At 46.2% G+C, this 11,681-nt stretch overlaps 1 protein-coding gene across 1 annotated transcript in view; it reads right to left on the bottom strand.

The window, feature by feature from the left end:
- The window catches only part of LOC310776358 (fibroblast growth factor 12-like), a gene marked incomplete at both ends in the record, with an annotated part of 210,047 nt that extends 201,143 nt beyond the window's left edge, over window positions 1-8,904 (bottom strand). The window contains one exon of the mRNA XM_083636554.1: window positions 8,799-8,904. Coding sequence (XP_083492680.1) covers window positions 8,799-8,904 — 106 coding nt within the window. The remainder of the gene's footprint in view (window positions 1-8,798) is intronic.
- Window positions 8,905-11,681: the final 2,777 nt, after the last annotated feature.

Below are 11,681 nucleotides of genomic sequence, written 5' to 3'. Positions count from 1 at the left end.
TATAGGCTACTACATTATATCATTGGTATGGTAGATGTAATCATCATGGGAGAAAAATCATTCTCAAAAAATGTGTATGATTTTTGATTTACTTTTATTTTTGATTTTTTTAATATAACCATCCTGCGACCCCCGGAATTAATCATGCGACCTTGAACCTGGGGGTCCCGACCATCATGGCAAGAAACACCAGTTGATTACTGATCATATTTCTTTAGAGCGAATAGAGGAGAGAGAGAGAGGGAGAGAGAGAGAGAGAGAGAGCATGATGATGCCAACATGTGAGGGGGGGAGGGGGATTTGGGTACCTCCCGCTCCCCACCCCCCCAAATGTTGACTCCATGGCTGCAGCCTTGAGGGATCCCTCCAGAGACAGCATGGGATGCCAAAGAGGATATAGAGAGGTGAGAGAGAGCAGTGACAGTGGCCAGAGGCTCTGGGGGTGTGAGAGAAAGAAGCAGCAGCAGAGAGGGCCGTTTCCAGGTCTGATCCAGGTTAGTCTCACTTGCCAGACTCTCTCCCTGCACCGGGAGAGTCTGGCTGGTAATACCTCCACTCTGGTCTAGCGGGGGGGAAAGGCTATATTGACCTTTACAACCATCCACCAAAAGTACCAAGCAGGCCAGCTTTATTGCACAATCCACATCCAAGTTTTCAGCATGTAGCAACAAGCTAGCGTTGTTGTTGTTGTTCCACAGTGGCGCATGCATTTGAGATAGACAGATTCGTCATGGAGGGAGCAGAAAGGAAATCCATAAATGGTTGCAGCCAGTATATCTGTACCAATGGCAGAATACCAGCAGCCTGCTTCCGTGAAGTCAGACTAGATCCAGGTCTCTGTGAGGCCAGGAAGTGGAGGGATTGAGATAGACCATATGAATTAATAAATAAACAAACAAATAAATAATGCAATTGAAAACAAACTCAAATCTTTCTCAACACAGCATCCAGTCTTTGATAGTCTTCATTTGCTGATATTTAGTCTTCACTACTACACTGCTACAGTATATACAACATAATTTAAAACTAACCCTTCCCCCCACTGCTAAAAAAAAAAAAAAAGTCCTAGAGGAAACAAGATTACATGGGTTTCTACACCTGAAAATAGTGCCATGTGGCCTATGAACTAATGACAACAGGGATGAGAGACTGTAGCAGACAGGAACGCCGTTAACTAGGACAGGTAGTTACCAGAACCCAGCTAGGGCTGCGCAATATAGCGATATTATATCGAGATCGTGATATGAAACTAGATACCATCTTAGACTTTGGAGATCGTAATATGGTGATATGGTATAAGTGTTGTCTTAAAGGCTGCATTACAGTAAAGTGATGTAATTTTCTGAGCTTACCAGAATGTTCTAGCTGTTATTTGCCTTTACACATTGAGTCATTATGCACATTAAAAGTGCTTGTGACATCTCACATGTGGCTTCGACTTACAACTGAACATTTAGCCCACTTTGTACAAAATACCATTTAGCCTAAAAATACAGAGATATGATTTTTGGTCCATATCGCTCGGCCCTAATTGTACTCTTCAGTAACTTGCAAAATAGTCTTTAACCAACATGAAAAATACTTGTGATAAGATCGTGGATTGGGATGCTGACTGAAAAAAATCGTGATATAATTTTGCCATATTGCCGACCCAACTGTGTCCCTCTCCTGTGGCCGACCCTTGATGGACTCACGCAGACTCCCTACTCTCCGTGCACAGAGATAACAACAAGAGGCTTCAAGCCCCTCCCAACAATTAACTACTGGCCTTTCTCTCTACGAACTCTCTACATTACTCTTAACGAACTCTTGAATCAGAGTAAATGATGTTACATCAGACAGATCTCTTCTACAATAGGCCTAGTCATGGAATATGAGAACCGTGCGAGTTTTCCTTTTGTATCAAGCAGTGTAGCATGACGTGTTTGAGTTAATTTGCCTTACTTGACATGCGCGTCCTGCCATGTAACTACAGTATTGTGCATGTGCACATTGTGTTAACAATGCTGTAACGTTATATTGTGCAGCCCTACCTGTGAACCACAGACTGACGGTGTGATGTGTCTCTATTCCTGTCCTCTTTCTATTTTGAGTCACTCCACTCAACTTCCCCCTCTGTGCTTCCTGGCAATCAAATCCACAGAGGAAACGGAATCTATTCTGACAGACTTGCAACAGAGAAGTCAGGAAGTGCAGTAAGTTAGTGTACTTTGTTTATCGTAGATTGTGTTTTATTGATTTAGATTTTTGTCTTAATTAGGTGAGCTACTATATATAAGCCCCTCCAGGTTTCTTTCCTCACCTGCACAATTTTGAGTTAAGTTGCATGTTGTATCATCCTTTGTGTTCTCTGTGTGATTAAACATAACCTGTAACTACTCTAAACCACTAACCATGAACTACACCAACACCCCAAACACACCAGAAGCATATCCGCTGCTGGTGCAACGCCTCACGGAGGTAGTTTCTTGTGAACAGGGGAGAGCGATCACACCGGCCGCGTTGCCTCACCTCGCCGCAGCGAGAGTTTCAGCGTCGGGTCTATTTTTGACACGTGACGTGAGCGGCCGCGTGCAGCCAGGGCGTGAAGTCAATGCAAGTTGTGACCGGCGCAGGGTAAAAGAGAGTGTTTCTGGTGTGAATGGCACGGCTCCTGCTCGAATCTCCTGATTCTGAATAGCTGAATCGTTTGGTTTGATCAAGTAAAACTATTTTTATAAAAATAAAAAATAAAGTAATTTAAATTAAAAATTAGCACTAATGGGGGATACAAATGGGATAAAAAAAAAACGCGGTTGTGGGGATATAAAAAAAAATTGTATACGCATTTTACAAAATGTCTATGGAAAAATTAATGTGGAATGAAACTATAGGTCCCATGCCATACTAGGAAGAGGCTGTGACTTTGGCAGTCTCTCTAGTGAATGGGATGTGAGATGCATGTGTACTGCGCTTGTGGTTGGTGTGTTACAGTCACCATCCTGTGGTATTCAGAGGTTACTACATAGCCAGCGCATAGAACAGCTAACAAAGAGGCCATTTACACCTGGCATTAACATGTGGTTTCTGCCATCAGATTGCAATCAGATTGTATTTTATCACTTCAGCCTGATTCCATTTACACCTGGCGTTAACATGCATTTTCTGCAATCTGATTGCAATCAGATTGCAGAAATAGTTGTCCTCTCAATCCGCATAAAGTTGGTGTATCCAGATTGAGAGGACACATTGCATTTACACTTGTGTTCAATGTGTACACAATGCATCCCTGACCACCTCCGGAGGTGGTTTGGCCGATCAGATTGCAATCCTTCTTCAATGCGTTTTGGGGGTGTTTACACCTGGCATTTCAAGTGATGAAACACAATCTGATTGCAATCTGATCACAGAAAAAACGCATGTTAGCGCCAGGTGTGAATGGCCTCAAACAGTCTGACTTCAACTACTTAGTAGGTGTCCATTATCTGCAATCAATGGACAGCCTGCAGCCAATCAGAAACAAGCATTCACCCAGGCCATGGTAAAGTAGTAGAATGCACTGTACAGTAGGTTAGTGCAGTGTTCTGTGAGGCAGCACATATATAGGAGCTGCTTCTAGTAAACTAGCACACAGCTGCTCAGACACAAATACATTATAGCTACTGTAAATATAACTGAGACATTAGTGTCAAGGTCGCACGCACACATACACATAGACACACACACACATACACACACACACACACACACACACACACACACACACACACACACACACACACACAGTTTCCTCTAGTAGGTAATTTTAGCTGTGTTTCCACATCGGTCCCTGTGCTGGTTCTGTCACAGGTTGCTGTAGTTGTGATGTCAGCATGAACTCTGTAAGGTGTATCTAAACAGCCCCAAAGAGCCTAAAGGGGCCAACAGCAAAAAGACTTGAAAGGCTTAGCGCCACCTAGAGGTCATCATGTCTCCTGTGTCGGGGGCCTCGCGGTCAAAAAGTTGCATATGAACAGGGCGCAAACATGACAGCCGACGGGCGACTAGTTCGTACGTTCTGTGCCTGCGTGAGACCTGATTCATGAAACCTTCAATAGAAAGTTACTCCACCCGTCACAACTCCACGCCCACAACTCCACCCCATCTCACAACTCCACCCTCACAACTCCACCCCCACAACTCCACGCCCACAACTCCACCCCCACAACTCCACCCTCACAACTCCACCCCCACAACTCCACCCCCACAACTCCACCCCATCTCACAACTCCACCCCCACAACTCCACGCCCACAACTCCATCCCCATCTCACAACTCCACCCTCACAACTCCACCCCCACAACTCCACCCCCACAACTCCACCCTCACAACTCCACCCCCACAACTCCACCCCCACAACTCCACCCCATCTCACAACTCCACCCTCACAACTCCACCCCCACAACTCCACGCCCACAACTCCATCCCCATCTCACAACTCCACCCTCACAACTCCACCCCCACAACTCCACGCCCACAACTCCACCCCATCTCACAACTCCACCCTCACAACTCCACCCGTCACAACTCCACGCCCACAACTCCACCCCATCTCACAACTCCACCCTCACAACTCCACCCCCACAACTCCACGCCCACAACTCCATCCCCATCTCACAACTCCACCCTCACAACTCCACCCCCACAACTCCACGCCCACAACTCCACCCCATCTCACAACTCCACCCTCACAACTCCACCCCCACAACTCCACGCCCACAACTCCACCCCATCTCACAACTCCACCCTCACAACTCCACCCCCACAACTCCACGCCCACAACGCCATCCCCATCTCACAACTCCACCCTCACAACTCCACCCCCACAACTCCACGCCCACAACTCCACCCCCACAACTCCACGCCCACAACTCCATCCCCATCTCACAACTCCACCCTCACAACTCCACCCTCACAACTCCACCCCCACAACTCCACCCTCACAACTCCACCCCCACAACTCCACGCCCACAACTCCACCCTCACAACTCCACCCCCACAACTCCCACCCCCCCCCCCACCCACCCAACGCCACCCCTCACAATGTATGACCCTTATGGGACTTATGACCCACAGCTGTATGAATTGAACACATTCGATCAACAATCAATGCGCCCGCCTGCACACACCCAGCTTTGGCAGAAAGCAACAAGTTCACTCTGCTCTTCTGTGGTTGTCAAAAGGCATTCTGGGAAATGTAGGAAATCAGCAAATCAGTAAATTGTATGTAGCCACTGTGTGGTGTCTACTGGCAGCCATCACAACACCAGGAGACACCATTACAGTTCTTAACGGAAATGCATTTTGAATGAATTTTGAATAATACATCATAGGATTTTCAAAGTGCCAAGGCAAGTGCTTTAAAGCTAACGGTACCTTCATCCCTTTCATAATATGCCGATACTGCCTGAGGGTTGGCAGTTTGAATCCGGCCAAGAACAAGATGTGATGTGTTTCTGTTTTATGTCTGCAAACACGAGACAGTTGCCGGTATTTGTAGGTTTGGCATGCACACAGTTACAGGTATTCGTGTGTTTGTGTGTGTGTGTGTGTGTGTGTGTGTGTGTGTGTGTGTGTGTGTGTGTGTGTGTGTGTGTGTAAAAAGGGACACACACACACCACGTCTCACATGAGTGAGACGTGGTGGGCTGTGAGTCACAGAAGGTGTGAGACACAGGAGAGCTGATCGCAGATGTTAACACCAGTATTTATACACAATTACGAATGTGACATGAGTGCAGAGCAGAGGAGAGCATCGTCCTCTCAGACGGACTCAGACATGATCAAACACAGTGTGGCGGGGCAGTACCTGCATGATGGGCCCAAGTCAAGTCCAAAGTCCACAACACAAAGCGTGTGTGTGATGTTCCTCACTCACAACACAAAGCGTGTGTGTGATGTTCCTCACTCACAACACAAAGCGTGTGTGTGATGTTCCTCACCCAGCAACACAAAGCGTGTGTGTGATGTTCCTCACTCACAACACAAAGCGTGTGTGTGATGTTCCTCACTCACAACACAAAGCGTGTGTGTGATGTTCCTCACCCAGCAACACAAAGCGTGTGTGTGATGTTCCTCACTCACAACACAAAGCGTGTGTGTGATGTTCCTCACCCAGCAACACAAAGCGTGTGTGTGATGTTCCTCACCCAGCAACACAAAGCGTGTGTGTGATGTTCCTCACTCACTCACAACACAAAGCGTGTGTGTGATGTTCCTCACCCAGCAACACAAAGCGTGTGTGTGATGTTCCTCACTCACCCAGCAACACAAAGCGTGTGTGTGATGTTCCTCACTCACAACACAAAGCGTGTGTGTGATGTTCCTCACCCAGCAACACAAAGCGTGTGTGTGATGTTCCTCACCCAGCAACACAAAGCGTGTGTGTGATGTTCCTCACCCAGCAACACAAAGCGTGTGTGTGATGTTCCTCACCCAGCAACACAAAGCGTGTGTGTGATGTTCCTCACTCACAACACAAAGCGTGTGTGTGATGTTCCTCACTCACAACACAAAGCGTGTGTGTGATGTTCCTCACCCAGCAACACAAAGCGTGTGTGTGATGTTCCTCACTCACAACACAAAGCGTGTGTGTGATGTTCCTCACCCAGCAACACAAAGTGTGTGTGTGATGTTCCTCACCCAGCAACACAAAGCGTGTGTGTGATGTTCCTCACCCAGCAACACAAAGCGTGTGTGTGATGTTCCTCACTCACAACACAAAGCATGTGTGTGATGTTCCTCACCCAGCAACACAAAGTGTGTGTGTGATGTTCCTCACTCACTCACAACACAAAGCGTGTGTGTGATGTTCCTCACTCACTCACAACACAAAGCGTGTGTGTGATGTTCCTCACCCAGCAACACAAAGCGTGTGTGTGATGTTCCTCACTCACAACACAAAGCATGTGTGTGATGTTCCTCACCCAGCAACACAAAGTGTGTGTGTGATGTTCCTCACCCAGCAACACAAAGCGTGTGTGTGATGTTCCTCACTCACTCACAACACAAAGCGTGTGTGTGATGTTCCTCACTCACTCACAACACAAAGCGTGTGTGTGATGTTCCTCACCCAGCAACACAAAGCGTGTGTGTGATGTTCCTCACTCACAACACAAAGCGTGTGTGTGATGTTCCTCACTCACAACACAAAGCGTGTGTGTGATGTTCCTCACTCACAACACAAAGCATGTGTGTGATGTTCCTCACCCAGCAACACAAAGTGTGTGTGTGATGTTCCTCACCCAGCAACACAAAGCGTGTGTGTGATGTTCCTCACTCACTCACAACACAAAGCGTGTGTGTGATGTTCCTCACTCACTCACAACACAAAGCGTGTGTGTGATGTTCCTCACTCACAACACAAAGCGTGTGTGTGATGTTCCTCACTCACAACACAAAGCGTGTGTGTGATGTTCCTCACTCACAACACAAAGTGTGTGTGTGATGTTCCTCACTCACTCACAACACAAAGCGTGTGTGTGATGTTCCTCACTCACTCACAACACAAAGCGTGTGTGTGATGTTCCTCACCCAGCAACACAAAGCGTGTGTGTGATGTTCCTCACTCACAACACAAAGCGTGTGTGTGATGTTCCTCACTCACAACACAAAGTGTGTGTGTGATGTTCCTCACTCACTCACAACACAAAGCGTGTGTGTGATGTTCCTCACTCACTCACAACACAAAGCGTGTGTGTGATGTTCCTCACCCAGCAACACAAAGCGTGTGTGTGATGTTCCTCACTCACAACACAAAGCGTGTGTGTGATGTTCCTCACTCACAACACAAAGCGTGTGTGTGATGTTCCTCACTCACAACACAAAGCGTGTGTGTGATGTTCCTCACTCACAACACAAAGCGTGTGTGTGATGTTCCTCACCCAGCAACACAAAGTGTGTGTGTGATGTTCCTCACTCACAACACAAAGCGTGTGTGTGATGTTCCTCACCCAGCAACACAAAGCGTGTGTGTGATGTTCCTCACCCAGCAACACAAAGCGTGTGTGTGATGTTCCTCACTCACTCACAACACAAAGCGTGTGTGTGATGTTCCTCACCCAGCAACACAAAGCGTGTGTGTGATGTTCCTCACTCACAACACAAAGCGTGTGTGTGATGTTCCTCACTCACAACACAAAGCGTGTGTGTGATGTTCCTCACTCACAACACAAAGCGTGTGTGTGATGTTCCTCACCCAGCAACACAAAGCGTGTGTGTGATGTTCCTCACTCACAACACAAAGCGTGTGTGTGATGTTCCTCACTCACAACACAAAGCGTGTGTGTGATGTTCCTCACCCAGCAACACAAAGTGTGTGTGATGTTCCTCACTCACAACACAAAGCGTGTGTGTGATGTTCCTCACTCACAACACAAAGCGTGTGTGTGATGTTCCTCACTCACAACACAAAGCGTGTGTGTGATGTTCCTCACCCAGCAACACAAAGCGTGTGTGTGATGTTCCTCACTCACAACACAAAGCGTGTGTGTGATGTTCCTCACTCACAACACAAAGCGTGTGTGTGATGTTCCTCACCCAGCAACACAAAGTGTGTGTGATGTTCCTCACTCACAACACAAAGCGTGTGTGTGATGTTCCTCACTCACAACACAAAGCGTGTGTGTGATGTTCCTCACCCAGCAACACAAAGCGTGTGTGTGATGTTCCTCACCCAGCAACACAAAGCATGTGTGTGATGTTCCTCACTCACAACACAAAGCGTGTGTGTGATGTTCCTCACTCACCCAGCTCCTCTGTGTGTGATGTTCCTCACTCACCCAGCTCCTCGCTCTCCTTGGCGCCGCTGCCCTCCTCCTCATCTGCCTGCTCGCCTTTACTCTCACTGGACAGCAGGCGACGAAACAGGCTGCAGTACCGGGTCATGGTCCACTCACCCTCACTCTAAACCTGGTTCACTACTATCACTACTACACTAAACCTGGTTCACTGCTATACACTCTAAACCTGGTTCACTATCACGACTACACTCTAAACCTGGTTCACTACTGCACTCTGAACCTGGTTCACTGCTACACTCTAAACCTGGTTCATTGCTACCCTCTAAACCTGGTTCACTGCTACACTCTAAACCTGCCTCACTAATATCACTACTACACTCTAAACCTGGTTCACTACTACACTCTAAACCTGCCTCACTAATATCACTACTACACTCTAAACCTGGTTCACTACTACACTCTAAACCTGACTCACTACTATCACTACTACACTCTAAACCTGGTTCACTACTACACTCTAAACCTGACTCACTACTATCACTACTACACTCTAAACCTGGGTTACTACTACACTCTAAACCTGGTTCACTGCTATCACTACTACACTCTAAACCTGGTTCACTACTACACTCTAAACCTGACTCACTACTATCACTACTACACTCTAAACCTGGTTCACTACTACACTCTAAACCTGGTTCACTGCTATCACTACTACACTCTAAACCTGGTTCACTACTATCACTACTACACTCTAAACCTGGTTCACTACTATCACTACTACACTCTAAACCTGGTTCACTACTATCACTACTACACTCTAAACCTGGTTCACTACTGTACTCTAAACCTGGTTCACTACTATCACTACTACACTCTAAACCTGGTTCACTACTACACTCTAAACCTGCCTCACTACTACACTTTAAACCTGGCTCACTGCTATCACTACTATACTCTAAACCTGGCTCACTGCTATCACTACTACACTCTAAACCTGGCTCACTACTATCACTACTACACTGTAAAACTGGTTCACTACTGCACTCTAACTCTGAGCTCAGCCAGGCTGTCACACAGGCAGTAAGTTAAATCGCAGATCACTAAACTAAATATCTAGTTTCTTAAGTTTCTTTTTGATTCAGTCTCTCCGTTTTTCTCTGACTGTCTGTCCGTCTGTCTGTCTGTCTGTCTGTCTGTCTGTCTGTCTGTCTGTCTGTCTCTCTCTGTCTCTCTGTTTCTGTCTCTGTGTGTCTCTCTGTTTCTGTCTGTGTGTGTCTCTCTGTCTCTCTGTTTCTGTCTGTGTGTCTCTCTCCACGTGCTTGGTACTCCCTTCTCTCCATACCTCTCATGCCTAGCTTACAGCAAACGCTCAGCTGCTGTGATTTGTGATGTGTGATGTGTCTTAATACTATTAGATGTAATAACAGTAGTGGCAGTGCTAGTAGCAATAATAGTAATGGTAGCAATAAGTAGTAGTAGCAAGTACAGTAGTAGCAATAAGACCAATAGTCAGAATAATAGTAATAGTAACTGTTGCAGTAATATGAATAGCTATGTAATAGTGATAGCAATGAATAGATGCACTGGGAGTAATAGATGATAGTGCTCAAAGTAGTTCAAATAGAAGAGTAATGGTAGTATAGTATAGGACAGACAAGTATACCTCACTCTCACTCACACACACACACACCCTTGCACACACAAACACACACACACACACACACACACACACACACCCTTGCACACACACACACACACACACACATGCACGCACTCCCCCCCTCCCCCCTTGCACACACACACACACTCACACTCACACACACACACACACACACACACACACACACACACACACGGATGCTTCAGTTTGGAGTAGGTGCTGACAGGGGGAGGGCCAAACCTGTGACGCTTCATCCAACCGACCAATCAGGACGGGATTTATAACATGCAGGGGGGGTTTGGGAAGGGCACCTGCACATTTCATCAAGTCCAACGTCAGACTTTTTACAGGGTATTTGCAGGAATCCTGAAGTTAAATTTAATACCTTTTAAGACCTTTTTAATATATTTTAAGAGCTCAATGCCACTTTTGTCACATCAGCGACAGGGGTGTAAACCACAAATTTAAATAAATCAATCAATCAATCAATCAATCAATTTAATATTTATATAGCGCCAAATCACAAGAAGAGTTATCCCAAGGCTCTTTCATCACGATACGATATATAGATTATTTGGACAAGTTGGACAACGATATGATATGCTGATATCACAAAGTCTGCCACAATATTATGATTTTGATTCAATTCAGGGGTCTGTGATCGATGCGAGATGACATATTATGCACATTTAAAACAATCAGCTACAAAATGTAATCGCTCATCAAATGACGATTAAGACTTTTTAATACTTTTTAAGGGCCTTCATTTTCCCTAAATTGATTGATCAACTTTTAATACTTGAGCCTGCGGATACCCTGTTTTAAGACTCTTTTTTTTTTAAGACTAGCGCCTTTCTGTATTTGTTTGTGTTGTGAGTAGCTATTTGCAGTGCATGTGTCGTCAAATGGATGACGATGTCTTCTTAATTTGCTTGTGTTTTGTCTATTTGCGTCACCTTGCGTTTTCTGAAGTTGCCGTGTGCTGACCTCATGGGCCACCGTAGCAGACAGAATGTTTTCACATTTCATTTGACTCGTTTCAGATGTTTTGGGAGACTGGAGGAGCGCTGGAAACCAGGTTGTGAATGTGATCCGGTGGGCCGGGGGCAATAGTAAGAGGAGAGGAGAGGAGAGGAGAGGACAGGGGTTATTCTGAGCGGCTGCGGGGGAAATGGACTATTTATAACCAGAGACACGTTCACCCCCCAAACAGAGACAAGACAGAGACTCTCTCAGCAGGAAAACACAGTTAAAGACAA

The sequence above is a fragment of the Poromitra crassiceps genome (assembly GCF_964638095.1).
Source record: "Poromitra crassiceps genome assembly, chromosome: 5".
Classification (NCBI taxonomy): Eukaryota; Metazoa; Chordata; class Actinopteri; order Beryciformes; family Melamphaidae; genus Poromitra; species Poromitra crassiceps.
The sequence above is the reverse complement of the archived record's forward strand: the minus strand, read 5'-3'. Positions and strand labels throughout refer to the sequence as shown.